The following is a 15,826-nucleotide window of genomic DNA, read 5'->3' as shown; positions in this document are numbered from 1 at the left end:
CGGGACAAATTGTTGGAAAGTGGGACTGTCCCGCCAAAATTGGGACGTCTGGTCACCCTATACAGGCCTCATATCTCTTCATTCCACAAAGCTTACCCTCCCACTGGAGCCTCTGTTTTAACACTAAGCCTTCACTCCTGTCTGATTTCCATCCACTGTGGATGGAAGGAAAGGAAGGTCCTCAATGACACTGTCAAGACTGAAGTGGTGATGATGTCAGCTGAGATGTGCAGTGGGAGCTCTGAATCCCTTTCTTTATAGGCATTTCCCTTCTGATCTCAGCAGATAATTTGTAATGTTGCAAGTAGTAATAGCATTTTCCTTTGTCAAGTGAATTTTGCCATGTAGGAAGTGGTGGCTCTGCATGTGATAGCATTGACAATGATACTGTCCGTTTAATGTGCACTGAGCACTTTCTTTATGTGACCTTTTTAATCTTGACAAGTCAGTAAGTGCTCATACTACCTGTATTTTTAGATAAAGTTAAGCAGCATGACCAACTTTTATAGCTAGTAAGGTATAGGAAAAGATTTAAACTCGTTTTTATTTAATTCCAGAGCTTAAACTTCATGACTGTACTATAAACTATGCTTTTTCATATTTTACTAGGGCAGTTTCAATGGAAACAGTCTCTTAATAAGTAAACATATATATACAATGACCTGAAAAGACTAAATATTTGAATGTTTTCAATATTTTATTTTAAACATATATTAGAAAGCTTATTTTAGAAGGGTGATTTTGCATACATACTAAGAATAATATAAAAAAATAGACATACATAAAAATGTTTTGAGTGATGAAGAAAATATTGCAGTGATATCTTTCGCCAACAAAGTAACTGTGTGCCTTTGAGTAAGATTTTTAACCTCTCAGCACCTCAATTCCACCACCCTGTAATATTGTTCTAGTAAGATTATTATGATCATTAAGTTAAGAAATACTTATAATATTTTTATAGTTCCTAGGTACACACTGGTTTTTGTCTTTTATTTGTACAAATTCTGAGTTGGCATGTAACATTTTGTAAAAGTCACATCAAATATATGTGCTTCATATATCTTATATCTTAGGCAGTAGTCCTTAAAATAGTCAATGACTTTAACTCTTCTTTTTTTAGGACTGTTGTCATTGCTTGAGGAGGTATTTTTAAAAATTGATGGTGGTATTAGTGGCTAATATATATAATCTAGTAACTAGTAGTGTTCATCTTCTCCAAAAGTCTGAGCCTTTGAACGTGCATTTTGTATTTTTGTATATCATAACATAACTTTACATAAAGTCACATGCATTGTAATAACAGGTAGCTCGCTGTACATTGTCAGGTAGTGCTGGGTTTTAAATGCTGAGGAAGAGGCGTCAAGATGACCAGATGGTGCAAAGCCTATAAACCTTCATCTTTATCTTAAAGAAACATTAATTCAAAATATTACAATCAAAGATCACTCACCAGGGAATCTAAATAATGAATATATTCAAATGCTACATTTTTCCAAAAAGATTTTTACTATGATCAATTGTTTAAAACTTGTGCTGTTGTGAAAATCACAGAAGCACTTTTGGCAGTAATGAGGCATTGACAGTGATGTGTGCTCCCTGGACCAGGGTCAGTTCAATCCATTGGATAAAAGAAGCTTGGTACAGATTGTACTAGGTAACCACAGTGACATTATAGTCTGGTCATGCCCACAGTATTATATGGTTTCAAACATTTAATAACATTTTTTTTGGTGTGAAATGGTACAGTTATAGCTCACTGTCGCCTCAAACTCATGGGCTCAAGCAGTCCTGCCTGAGCCTCCCAAAGTACTGGGATTATAGGAGCGAGCCACTTGCACCTGGCCTATTTAATAACTTTTAAAACATTCAGTTACTATTTTTCACTTATTGTGCATTTTTAGAGTTTACATCTATGCTTCGGAAATGTTTGGAACAGATCAGGCTTAGTCTTTCTGGGTAGATAATCTACTACAAGTGAACAACCCTGCTTTGTGCTCTTCTAAATTTACTTTTCTACTTAATTTGTATAAACTGTTCTGTTGATCATTGTAACATCCTTGTCTTGTAGAGGGTGACAGACCAGAAGGTGCGGAGTACATAAATCCTGGTGAAAGACTCATTGAGGAAGGATGTATTCATCTAATGTCGCTGGGATCCAAAGCGTTGATGATCCAAGTGTGGGCCGATCCTCACAATGGCACTCTTATCTTTCGGTATTGATTATTTTCAACTCCCCATGAATAAATAATGTACTTAAATAATTTATGTAATATTAATGTGAAATCTGCTAATAAAAATCATTGCAGCAAAAGAAATAATATTAAAGAATGAAAATACAGGCTTGATGCCTGTAGCTTAGCTGTTACGGTGCCAGCCGCATACACTGAGGCTGGCAGGTTCAAACCTAGCCCCAGCCTGCCAAACAACATTGACAACTACAACAAAAAAAAATAGCTACTGGGGAGGCTAAGGCAAGAGAAACACTTAAGCCCAGGAGTTTGAGGTTGCTGTGAGCTGTGATGCCACAGTACTCTAGCGAGGGTGACACAGTGAGACTCTGTCTCAAAAAAGAAAAAAAAAGAGAGAAAGAAAGAAAGAAAATGTATTCTAAAAGATGTTAAATATACTTTTGTTACAGTATTTTATTCTATCCCCAAATCTATAAAGTCTAAAGTGGATAATGTTGATTCTCTATCAGGTTTTAGATCACATACCTATTGACATCTTATGGTATGGCAGTATTCTGTAGGACTGCAGTGGTCTTACGATTTTATGACAGATGTTTTCCACGTAGATAATTAATGGCCAGTATCTAAGAAGCTTGGGTTTTCCTTGCTATCTTGTCCTTTTTTTCCTGTCGCTTTTATTAAGTGGTATAGATAGAAGTTTTCTATTTGTATTAAGTTAATATAAATAATATGACATTTTTTGTATAAGACTCTAAACAAACCAGTATGTTATTTAGGAATATATGTTTTGTGAATGTCATAAATGCTACTAGACGCTTTATATACATTATCTCATTCTTTCAGTAATCCCTCAAAACAGGTTAGACCTTCAGTCCTTCTGGTATTTAGACTTTTATGTATACTATGTATTAGTTTTTCCATGAACCAAATATTATATTGTAATTTCTGAATGGACAATGATGACATAACAATAATAATTTTTTTGAAAAAACTGAATTCTGGAAATTATTGCCATAATTATTTTTGTTTTTGAGACAGAGTCTCACTATGTCATCCTCAGTAGAGTGCTGTGGCATACAGCTCACAGCAACCTCAAACTCTTGGGCTTGAGTGATTCTCTTGCCTCAGCCTCCAGAGTAGCTGGGACTACAGGCGCCTGCCACAACGCCTGGCTATTTTTTGGTTGTAGTTGTCATTGTTGTTTGGCAGGCCCAGGCTGGATTCGAACCCGCAAACTCCTGTGTATGTGGCTAGTGCCCTAGCCTCTGACCTACAGGCACCAAGCCTGCCTAAATTATTAATACCAGACAATGAGCCTAATCTATTTTTGTTCATGAATTGAGATAACAATATAATAAAATGACTCAGTAGATTATGGTGTAAAACAAAGATTTACTGAATTTTCAAGTAATTTTTTTAAAAGATAGAACTGATTTTTAATCTCCCTTAAATATTTAGAATTGTAGTCGCTGTACATGTGCTAAATATCAAACTCAGAATTTTCCTGTTTTGAGCCTGTGCCTTTTCTCTTTTTCTGTAGTATGTGCATGGATTCAAATGATGACACGAAGGCTGTTTTACTAGCACAGGTTGAATCACAGGAGAACATTTTCCTCCCAGGCAAATGGCAACATTTAGTGCTTACCTACTTGCAGCAGCCCCAAGGGAAAAAGAACATTCATGGGAAAGTTTCCATATGGGTCTCTGGACAGAGGTACGAAGCATTGGAGAAAATGCATATTAATCTCAGTTACAACTTTAAATTTAATCCGCCTGTTATAGCTTCTGAAACATTATAGAAAACTGTAGGTCAATTTGCTATATGTTAACATAGGGATTTATGTTAGATTTGGGTATTTTTTTCCTATTTAGCATTTTCATACCAAATAAATCTCCCATAGAAGTAACTGTCGGAAATTAATATTTGGGTTTGGGGAAAATGCAGAAACTGGGACATTTAGACATTTATATATAATCACAGTAGAACCTGCAGAGTTGACCATCTCCCTTCATTGACCACCTCCTTAAGCTGACCTAATTGTCATAGACTAGACATGTACCACAGGCACGTATCAGTACAGCAGGCCTCATTTCTTATGTTGACCACCTCCATTTGTCAACCAGTTTGTTACTTTCCCTTGGGTGGTTAACTTACAGAGATTCTACTGTAATAAGACAAGAACAGAATCTGTATTTTTGTCCCTCAAGCCCATAGGTTATAAAATTGAATCCACAGAGAATTATTTATATTAAGTGGCTAATAAGGATAACACCTAACTTAAATTAGGCTTTCAATAGAAATTAGAATGGCTAGAGGGAAATATACCAGGTAATAGATTCAGATAGGGTCCTGGAAACATACTAGGTGATAGATTCAGGTAGAGAACTGCACAGGAGAATTGTCAGCGATGTTAATAAGAAACATTTTGTGGAATATCTTCATGTAAAATTTAACCTTGCATTAACTATAAGGTAGCTTGGATTTGTAAGAGTTGGAAAGTATTTTATTGAGTGAAATAACATAGGAGAAGATACAGAATTCAAAACTAGTATAGCATGAGGGAGAGAATCAAGCTGCCTCAAAGAGGCTAAGCTGAGCAATGAGAAAGGAAAATGACCATGCATGGTGAAGCCATGTGCACGGAGGTTCTGAATGCCCAGCTGAGGAGTCTAGATTAAATCAAATGGAGCACGATGTATTCCACACTTACATTGCAGACTTTCTGCTAGGTGCTTTACGTACATCACCTACTAATTCTCTCAAAAATCCCTCAAAGTAGATGAGACTACAGAAATAACAGATTGAACTATTTTCATTCATTTATTTGTTCATTTTTCACATTTATTAAGTAATTACTGTGTGCCAAGCACTTGCTGTATTAGGCCTGGAGGACAGTGGTAAACCGGACAGACATGTTCACTGCCTCCTTCAAATTCAGTCTACTGAGGAAGCAGAAAACAAGCCCACACAATTAAATGGATATTTACAGATTACAAACAACACTGTGAAGGGAATGGGTCTTGAGACAGAAAAAATCAGGTTTAATACTCAAGTACTTAACACGGGTGGATCAGCAAAGATGTATCTACGAACAGGGTTTTAAAGCTGAAACCTAGAGGAGATGGAGCTTGCCTTGAGCAGGTGGGAGGAGTGTTCCAGTAGAGGAAAGGGCCCGAGGACATGAAGACTCTTGGGATGGTGACTGCTCACAGCGGCCGTCCAGCTTCACTCTTAGAGGAAGGCAGGGCGAAGAGGTTTGTGAATGGCTTTAGAGTAGCCAGCCTCCAGTCTGCCCAGGAAAGAACAAGCTTTGGAAGTAAAATCAAGATTTCGCTTTTGTTTTGTTTTTTAAAAAATTGTGAAAAAAGATCATTGAAGCCTAATTTCAATATTCTAAATAAAATGCAGTCTGGCCTCAGCTTTCATACCTGTCTAAGCCTGACTGGCAGCTACAGCCAATCAGTAAATTTGTTTCCAGAACCTCTAGCTAAATCAGTTGGGATTGGAGCTAAGCTGTGTGTAGAGAGCCTCCTTTTCCCCTGTCTCTTAGTTTCTTGATTTCTCAACATGTGCCAGCACTAAATACTTTACACAGATTATCTCATTTAATTCTTCCAACAACTCTATGAAGTATCTCTATTTTACACGTGAGGCAACTGAGAGCCAGCGTGACTTGGCCAAAGTCATGCCACGAGTAAGGGCTAGAGCTGAAGCTTGACCCTTGGCGAGTCCATGCTGTTAAGCTCTATGCTATTCTGCCCTACAGCCTTTTTCTGGATCAGGTCAAATGACAGGTCTAGGAACCATAATGCGAGATTAGACTTTCACACGGACATTTATCAAGTTGGTGAGCATAGTCACGTGAGTCACACTTTCTTTTACTTTTTTATCTTCCCACTTATTTCTACATTTCTTTGAGGGAATTGTTTGCCATTCTGTATACGTTAATGGTTCCATCAGTTAACAGAGCAGTGGACAGATGACCAAAGACAAATAGATTGTTCTGTTGACTTAAATTTGGTGTTGTCTTCATCACTTGAGCTGTAGAATAGTTTCTAAAAGAACACATTTCAAAAGGCCATTTTGAATAATATACAACGATACTGAAAATGAATTAATATTTTCTGTTAATTATTTGATGAAAATCATATAAATATGGCAGAAAGATATGGCACATAGTAGGTACTTAATATCTGTTGAATTTATTTTACATTCATCCTGTAATAGATTTTCTTTCACCCTTAAACATACGATTTAAAAAAAAAATTTTTTTAATGCTATTTTAAGTCATAATGCCACTAGGTGGCAATAGTGTTTCAGTCACAGCCGTTTACAGCTTCTTACAGCCTCTCACTGCCAAGGAAAAGCATGTTGTTGAAAGTATCTCCCATCTTTCTTTATTCAAAATTTTCCTGTTAAAATATAGTTACAATTATATAGGAAAAGTTACAAAATAAATCTAACAAAGTAGAATTTATTATGAAGAGCTAACCATGGTAGCTCATTCTAAGTCTTTATCATATTAAGTTTTATTTAGGCTTTGCCCTTGTATGTCACACTTATTATCTTACCATGGAGTTTAAAACATCTCTAAACTAGAGATAGAGGCTTAGCACTCTGAAGTCTCACTAGTTGATGTAGACCTGGCTTTTATGTGTGTGTCTGTGAGAAAGCCTTACCTTACCTTCTCCAGTCCTGTTCTTTTCCTGCTACTTTTATTTATTTATTTTTGAGACTGAGTCTTGACTTTGTCCCCTGTAGAGTGCTGGGGCTTTATACTCAAAGTAACCTCAAACTCTTGGGCTCAAGTGATTCTCTTGCCTCAGCCTCCCAAGAGTATGCCTGTAATCTTTATCAATGAAGAAAAAGGAATCTTTCAAAGGCTCTGTAATCATTTGGCACTGAAGAAACAGAAAGTGCAAAAGGCATGGCATTTCAGTGGCTACGAAGAGGAAAACTTGGAGAAGTGACGTTGTTCTTTTGATTAATCTTCAAAGCCCTTATAGCCGCTGTAAAATTTTTGGGATTGTTTGCCAAAATAGGAAACTTCTTTGTAAAATTAGGGGGAGGTAGAGAAGGAGGGGGAAGGTATTTGGTTCATATATGTTAACCAGGAAGGTGCATTTGCAGAAGTCAAGTGGCAAAGAAAACTGTCAGCAAATGTCTCATTTCCCTGTTACGGGATCATCACAAATCTCTGTTCTGCTCCTCTGACCAGGATCAGTCCCTCTTTCCCTCCCCATCACCAGCCATCTGATACTGAACCAAGACAACTATTCAAGGATTTCCCATTGTTAAACGTTCACACTTTAAAATTACTTAGTACTAATACTCCCTAAAGTCACTGATTGAACTTTGTTTTTAATGTAGGAAGCCTGATGTTACTTTGGATTTTACGCTTCCAAGAAAAACAAGTTTGTCATCTGACAGCAATAAAACATTTTGTATGATCGGCCATTGTTTATCATCCCAAGAAGAGTTTTTGCAATTGGCTGGAAAGTGGGACCTGGGGAATTTGCTCCTCTTCAATGGTACATTTTCCCTTCAAAGTATTTCCACTTGTCTTTCAGTTAACAAGGATTGAACTAAGTGATAAGCTGGATAAATTATTGAGCTTTATTCCTACATCTGTATTATAATAAGTATTGTATTTCTAAGATTCTAAGGTTGTCTTTTAAAATATTTTAACATTTTTATAATCTAGATATGGCTTATAATTGTTGATGTATCTATTTAATGTACAGATGTGTTCTCTTTTCCTCTCCCTCCTCAAAAAGAGCTTATATTAAACCAGCATTATTTTACATTTCTAGAAAATTCAGTATTATGACTAGTAAACTTATCGTCTCTTTTACTTTTAGTATATCCTATACAAAAATGAAATATATGATTTTTTAAAGTACATCATTAGATCTAATACATAAGAGAATTTCAGGCAGTGTTTGTTGACTATGATAGGCAAGAATAAATATTTCAATTCAAATTTTATTTTAAAGTGGAATTTACCAATATGTAGTTTCCATTTATTAAAGCAAAACAAAATTTTTAAAAAGTCTGTTTTCTGGCTTGGCGCCTAGCTCTGTGATTAGGGCACCAGCCACATACACCAGGGCTGGAGGTTCAAAACTGGCCCAGGCCTGCTAAACAGCAATGACAACAATAACAAAAAAATAGCCAGGCATTGTGGTGGGTGCCTGTAGTCCCAGCTACTGGGGAGGCTGAGGCAAGACAATTGCTTAAGCCCAAGAGTTTGAGGTTGCTGTGAGCTGTGACGCCAGCACACTCTACCAAGGGTGACATAGTGAGACTCTATCTCAAAACCAAAAAATACCCCTCTGTTTTCTGACTTAAGGAGCAAATAGAAATTTTATAATTTTATCAAGAGCTTCACATTACCTTTACATGCATTAATTCATCTTCCATCATGGTTGGCATAGCTTATTTTGTATTTTGCCAATTTGGAAATTGAGGCTTTATCAATTTCATAAAATATAGTAAACAAGTGAAAAATCTGGCCAAAAAAAAGAACAGAAAGAACTCCTGGTTTCTTGCTTTTTATGAAAAATTCTGGTTAGAGTGTTTTAAATAGCTAACTTTGTTTTTATACTCTTCAGGAGCTAAGATTGGTTCACAAGAAGCCTTTTATTTATATGCTTGTGGACCCAACCATACATCTATAATGCCCTGTAAACATGGGAAGCCGGTCAATGACTACTCCAGATATATCAACAAGGACATTTTGCAGTGTGAACAAATCAGAGAACTTTTTATGACCAAGAAAGAAGTGGACATTGGTCTCTTAATTGTAAGTTAAGTTTTAATTTCATAGTAACTGTATATAAGTATATTTGTTGAAATGTGCAATTAGGTTTGAATTAGATTTCTAAATGTTTTTCATTTTGTTCCTTAACATTTTCTTTTCTTAGATTATGTTTTCTAAAGAAATTTGGAACTCTTTGACTTCCTTCAAAATTTGTTTTAGGTTTTTTTTTTTTTAGACGGAGCCTCAAGCTATCCCCCTGGGTAGAGTGCCATGGCATCACGCTCACAGCAACCTCCAACTCCTGGGCTCAAGCAAGTCTCCTGCCTCAGCCTCCCAAGTAGCTGGGACTATAGGCGCCCGCCACAATGCCCGGCCATTTTTTGGTTGCAGCCATCACTGTTGTTTGGTGGGCCTGGGCTGGGGATTCGAACCTGCCATCTTAGGTGTATGTGGCTGGCACCTTAGCCGCTTGAGCCACAGGTGCCGAGCCTGTTTCAGGTTTTTATGCTTATAGCCTCTTTTCCTTGAAATTATATTTCTGTAATAAGTTTATTGGTTTAGTTTGTATCTACTGGCTTCTTATGACAAGTACAATTATAGGAGACTTCTCTTTTGGAATGTGTTTTTCTTCTCATTGTTGAGGGGATCTGGTTGTCATTGTTGGGTGAGGGCCAGGTATGCTCAATGTTCTGTTGTACATGAACACTGTGGTATAACAAAGAATGATCCCATCCCAAATGTCCCGCCATTAAGAAAACATGCTTTGGAAGCTGGGCACGGTAGCATGTGCCTGTAATCCAGATACTCAGGGGGCTTGGGTGAGAGGATCATTTGAACCCAGGAGTTCACGACTGTCCTAGGAAACATAGTAAGATTCCTCTTCAGTTAAAAAAAAAATCCTTCAGGGAATGGTTCTCAGACCTGAATGTGTATCAGAATCACCCAGAGGCTTGTTAAAATATAGACCGCTAGGCCAGAACTTCTGATTCAGTAGGTCTGAAGTGTGGCCCTGGAATTTACATTCTTAGTAAGTTCCTAGGTGAGGCTGATGCTGCTGGCTAGGGACCACACTTTGAGAACTTCTACTTTAGGGAAACTGAGGAGCTCACACAAGTGTTTGTTCAGGTAATAATTTTAACTCTTCCCAACTTTTGGTTCATCTATTTATTTTCATAAAAAATGTTTCCCTAATTCTTTTCTTTTTCCTAAAAAGAGTAGAGGTCACATAAGTCATACAACACAACAGAAATTAATCATGAATAAAAATTCTAAGGGTTTTATATGAAAACTCTTCTTTGAAAGCAAAATTCTTTAAGTCTGATTTGATGACTTAGAGGTTATGAGGTCATGAAAGAGTGATCAGAGAGAAGTGGTGCTGTCAGGCTAAGGTGTGGTGTCAGGTTTAGGACTAAAACTCCTACAGGTTTGAAGCTTTATTTTCTAGTCTAATCATATATAACAGACTGTGTGATTGGTTTAGTGTGCAAATGCGCCAGGTGGAATGTCTGCTTGCTAGGAGTCAGAAATGATCAAAGCCCAAGGCCCCCACGGAGATCTGTGAGAAGACACTGAATGCGCACGACCTCCCTGAGACCACCTCCAAGTACATTCTACATTTAAAATTGGCCTTGGCCAGGCACAGTGGCATGCACCAGTAATCCCAGCAATTTGGGAAGCCAGCCTGAGCAACCTAGTGAGACCCTTCTTTACCAATAAAGAAAGAAAGAAACCAACCTACCTTAATTTTTAAAGTAGTTCAGAGAATCTTGACAGGGAACCAGAAGCTGATGCAAACTGTGCATGGGGGAGAGATTGAAAGTTCTGTTTAATTTTAGTTAGGCAGATGACGGTCTGGAATTTTATTCTAGTAGAGAGATCAGGTTTAAAGTCACTTTTAAATGTATAGCTAACCCATAAGTAAATCCAAAGCAAAAGTTTCAGGTAACTTCACCCGGAGTTCCCAGTATTTATAAGTGCTTAGAATAGTGCCTGGGATGTAAGGAGTGTGGTATTAGATTGGTCTGTTATTCATATTAAGCATAATTTCGTATTTATTCTAAACTGATCAAAGCTGGAGCCCTCCTCAACCTTGTGGTTGATGCTGGTGATTGCTGCTCAGTGCAGCTGATCGCTGCCTCCTGAGAAGCAGCCTGCTTTTCATGCTCATCTTTGTTTAGTGTATTAGCTTTTTTAAAACAAAGAAAAAGATTAGGGAGGTGTCTTTTCAGTCTGAAATATCTATCTGCTAGTCAATAACTTTTGAACTTGTTTAACTACTGAAAATATTTGTATTTCAGGAAAGTCTTTCAGTCGTTTATACAACTTACTGTCCTGATCAGTACACCATCTATGAACCAGTGATTAGACTTAAAGGTCAGATGAAAACTCAACTCTCTCAAAGACCCTTCAGCTCAAAAGATGTTCAGAGCGTTGTATTAGAACCTCATCATCTAAAGAATCTCCAGCCGACTGAATGTAAAACTATACAAGGCATTCTGCACGAGATTGGTGGAACTGGGATCTTTGTTTTTCTTTTTGCTAGGGTAAGGATCACTGATTATAGCTTTGTTTAAAGAGAGCTGCTTATTTATTACTAATAAATTTAACAGTTTCTTTTGGATTATCAAATTAAAGATAGGAAAATTACATATTAAAGATGTTACAAATTTAAAATAGGAAAAATTACATATTAAAGATGTTATCAAAATTTCTGCCACAGATTATTGAGCTTCTTCTAATTTGTGAAGAGTTTACAAGTTTTCTATTATCCAGAAATGTAATTAGAACAATTACATGTTAAGTGTATGAGATGTAAAGTTGCCTTTGGAAAGAAAAATGTGTGCTGTAGTAATATGAAAGAAATGTATTTTAAAAATAAGGTTTATAAGACTTTATCTCTGAAAGCTTCCCAATGTGTGGGGAAAATACCCCAAAGGTCAACAAATAAGTAAAAAAGGTTAAAAAAAAAACACAGAAAAAACTTTATTTGGGTTCAGAGTTTTTTTTTTTTTTTTTTTTTTCTTGAGGAGAAATATAAAAAGTTTGACTCAGGCCCTGAATACCATTTGAGAACAAACAAACTAATTATCTCTTGTATAATAATATTTAGTTGTTTAAAAGCAGGGATAATATCTCTCCTAATGCTGAATAGGCTGTGAATAATTATAGATCAGCTTTTTTAGGGATTGCTAAAATCTATAATGGGGTCACAAATGGTCTCACTTTGGTACAGATCATTTCTGCTTCCTTCAGGGTTCAAATCTCTGTTTAATTAAAGCAACTTGATCTTCCTTCATCCTCAAAATACCTTCTTCACTTTATGCCCTAAGTATAACTTCTGCAACATTATTAAATTTTCACAGTCTCTTTAATTGGCTTTCTTTCTTTAATGGACCACCCTTGATTAATATTGCCTAATCTGCATTTATTAGTCACAAATATCTTATTAGCATTTGACTCACCATCTGTAAGCTATCTTTCCTTCTCTACTTCTTTTTCTTTTTTTTTTAGTTCATATTTTATTTAAGTTAAAAAGCATCAATATAAGAGATGCTTTTTAAAAAAAATTTATTGTTGGGGATTCATTGACGCTACTTCTTTTTTATACTTTTGTTTTTGCATCTAGTTGAATAGGTTTTCCCCTAATGTTTTAAGGATTAAAAGCTTTTCACTTGGGCGGTGCCCATGGCAGTGAGTAGGGCACTGGCCCCATATACCGAGGGTGGCGGGTTCGAACCCAGCCCTGGCCAAACTGCAACAAAAAAATAGCCGGATGTTGTGGCGGGTGCCTGTAGTCCCAGCTGCTCAGGAGGCTGAGGCAGAAGAATCGCCTAAGTCCAAGAGCTGGAGCTTGCTGTGAGGGCAAAAAAGTGAGACTCTGTCTCTAAAAAGAAAAGCTTTTCACTTAACTCTTCATCAACATTTTGTGATCACCATTTTATACCATAATATAGTTTCAAAATTAATATCCTTGTTTTTTCCTTTGTCATCAAGATACTGAATATAATTTTGTTACAATTGTATTATGCCACACAGGGAAAGCATCCTAGAGATAATGGTTGAATTTTTGTCTTCATACATTTAGAATCTTGCCAATAAGATATTTATATTTTAAAAGTATATTTAAAAGTGTATTTCCACATTTAAAACGTAGAAACTTTTATACTTATCCTTCCTCCTTTCCTACAAAAATGAAATTCAGTCTCTTTAAAATCCTTACATGAATAGCCACTTAATCTCCACAATCCAACCCAAGGGGCAGCCTGCAGCCTCAGGAACTTCTAGTTCAGGCCTTTACCCGTCTCTGGCTGTGTCCTGCCTGCAGCCACCCCCTTTGTTTCTGCTTTCCAGGATTCGGCTCTCCTTTCACACCGTTTTCCCTCTGTGTATCCTTCCCTAAACCAAGCAGAGAGAAGTCAGAAGGGTCTCTGTCTTCTCCTGGGACACCTATTATCTCATTTTGTCTTCTTTGCTTTCTTTACCGTGATAATAGGTGTGTATTTCTTAATATGTGGTTGTTAGAAAGCCTTGGTTGAATTGAAGTACAAGACACAATGTGTGGTTTTTATATATGCATCTTAGCTCTTCGATTAGACTGCAGGCTCCACTGGGGGCAATTATCATGTCTTTTATTTATTTTTATCTTCTATTGCACATAATTCAGAGGCTATTTGACTAATTTATCAAAACCTTGAGGCATTTTACTAACACTTCAGATCACTGATTATAAAGTGCTACTGACCTCAAGGTTGTTGTTACTATTATTTTTTAAAACAGTACATTTTATTATTTATTTTTTATTAAATCATAGCTGTGCACATTAATGTAATCATGGGTACAGTGTGCTGGTTTTATATACCATTTGGAATGATTTCATCAAACTGGTTAACATGGCCTTCACTGCATTTTCTTAGTTATTATGTTCGGACATTTATACCCTACACTTAGTAAATTTAACATGTATTTTTGAGTTCATTTATAATATATGTAAGAGACTAAAGAGCATGGAGTTTGTGCCTGTCTCCATTTTGTTTATCCACAATTCTCTAGTAGTACAGTATGAGCATTCTGTAATAAACTTTCAGAGACACTGGTGGATTGATACCACGTAATTCATGTGACATTTTTACTCTTAACAAATTAAAACAAAAATATATTCACTTTGTTTTAGGTTGTTGAACTCAGCAGCTGTGAAAAAACTCAAGCTTTAGCACTGCAAGTTATACTCTCATTAATTAAATACAACCAACAGAGAGTACATGAACTTAAAAATTGCAATGGACTTTCCATGATTCATCAGGTGCTGATCAAACAGAAATGCATTGTTGGCTTTCACATTCTGAAGGTATGGCTGTTTAAAACGTATTCTCTTAGTTTCCTATGCTGTGAGACGCATTTATTCATCAAAGTCTTCAAGTAATACTTTGGTGTTTCAGTTATTCCTGAAGAAAATGTAGGAAACTCAGTATATATTTAATTAAACTGTTTTTTTGTTCTTTTCATCATATAAATAATTACATTTTTCTTTTTCTTATAGCATTTTTGAAAAGTAAGAAAAAAAAAGTCATAAAATTTTAGATCTGAATGGGCCACAGGTGTCTCCCAGGCCATTCCCTCCTTCTGTAGATTGATGGATCTGTTTGTTTCAGCTTCTGTCATTGGAAGACAACCCAGTTCTCCAGCTACCTAGAGACATCCCATTCCATTAGGCAATGCTGCAAGAGAGTTGATCTTTAAAGTCACAGATACTGATGTTAGGTTTATCATGATCCCACAGTCGTATAGATGTTTAAAAACACTGTGAAAATATTTCTCTCTGAGGGCACTGGTGCTAAGACAAAAAATGATTCCCCTTCCCTTGCTTCCATCCACACTTCTTGAAACTATCAAGAGCATACATTTATGACAGGAATCTTGACTACTTTTTGGAAAACGTTTTAAAGCCTAATGGCAGATTAAGTCCATTTAAAAAGTAAAAATATTTTGTTTGCCATGTGGTTGGTTTCACTCCATGTTTGAAAACTAATAGTTACAGATATTCGAAAGTTTGGGATTTTCTATTCTGAATTGTTTTACAAGACAAAGATACTTTATGAGATGTCAAATTATTTATATTTCCCTTTGAATTTAATGTTATGATTGCTAAGATTGAAAACTTAATGTTTCTCTTGAACTTTTGGACTGGTCAATTATTAATACATCTGTGTTAATGCTAATTTTCTATAGACCCTTCTTGAAGGTTGCTGTGATGAAGATCTGATTCATATCAGTGAGAACGGGGAGTTTAAGCTGGACGTAGAGTCTAACGCTATAATCCAAGATGTTAGACTGTTAAAGGAGCTACTGCTTGACTGGAAGATATGGAACAAAGCAGAGGCATGTAATATGCACTTTTCCCTATTATTTTTATTGTGGTGAAATACATTTCTATGCACAAATTTGCTATCCTATCAATTTTTAAGTATATATATTTTCTATAATTAATTGGAGTAAAATAACATTATCATCAAACATAATTATTTACAGGGCAATTCAGGGTATGTATGCCATTAAGATGTTTAAAAATTGAGTATTCTTGAATTTGGCAACAGTTTCTAAAAGTCCACACTTTACCAATAGCAAGTTGTGAAGCTGAAAAAACTTTTCTAATCTATTGTTAATAAAAACAAATACAGCTCAAACATACTATAGGAAAGAGAATTCTTTTTCTAGTCTTTCTATAGAAAATTATATTACAAAATTTTATTTGAAGAGGCAATTAAAGGTTATGTAGTCATAAAGCATGAAAGTATTAAAAATAGGGCGGCACCTGTGGCTCAAAGGAGTAGGGCGCCGGCCCCATATATGGAGGTAGTGGGTTTAAACCCAGCCCTG

At 36.2% G+C, this 15,826-nt stretch overlaps 1 protein-coding gene across 8 annotated transcripts in view; it reads left to right on the top strand.

Annotated features, from left to right (window-relative positions):
- Positions 1-15,826, top strand: part of LYST (lysosomal trafficking regulator) — a 196,209-nt gene that overhangs the window by 68,603 nt on the left and 111,780 nt on the right. For all 8 annotated transcript variants that reach the window (XM_003797445.3, XM_023517645.1, XM_023517644.1 and 5 more), the window contains exons 13-19: positions 2,069-2,213; positions 3,730-3,903; positions 7,561-7,721; positions 8,805-8,995; positions 11,251-11,496; positions 14,124-14,297; positions 15,179-15,328. In XM_003797445.3, the coding sequence (XP_003797493.1) occupies positions 2,069-2,213; positions 3,730-3,903; positions 7,561-7,721; positions 8,805-8,995; positions 11,251-11,496; positions 14,124-14,297; positions 15,179-15,328 (1,241 nt within the window). The remainder of the gene's footprint in view (positions 1-2,068; positions 2,214-3,729; positions 3,904-7,560; positions 7,722-8,804; positions 8,996-11,250; positions 11,497-14,123; positions 14,298-15,178; positions 15,329-15,826) is intronic.

The sequence above is a fragment of the Otolemur garnettii genome, unplaced genomic scaffold (genome assembly GCF_000181295.1).
Source record: "Otolemur garnettii isolate 467f Iridium unplaced genomic scaffold, OtoGar3 scaffold00116, whole genome shotgun sequence".
Taxonomy (NCBI): Eukaryota; Metazoa; Chordata; class Mammalia; order Primates; family Galagidae; genus Otolemur; species Otolemur garnettii.
Note: the sequence above shows the minus strand (reverse complement) of the source record. Positions and strands in the feature narration are given on the sequence as shown.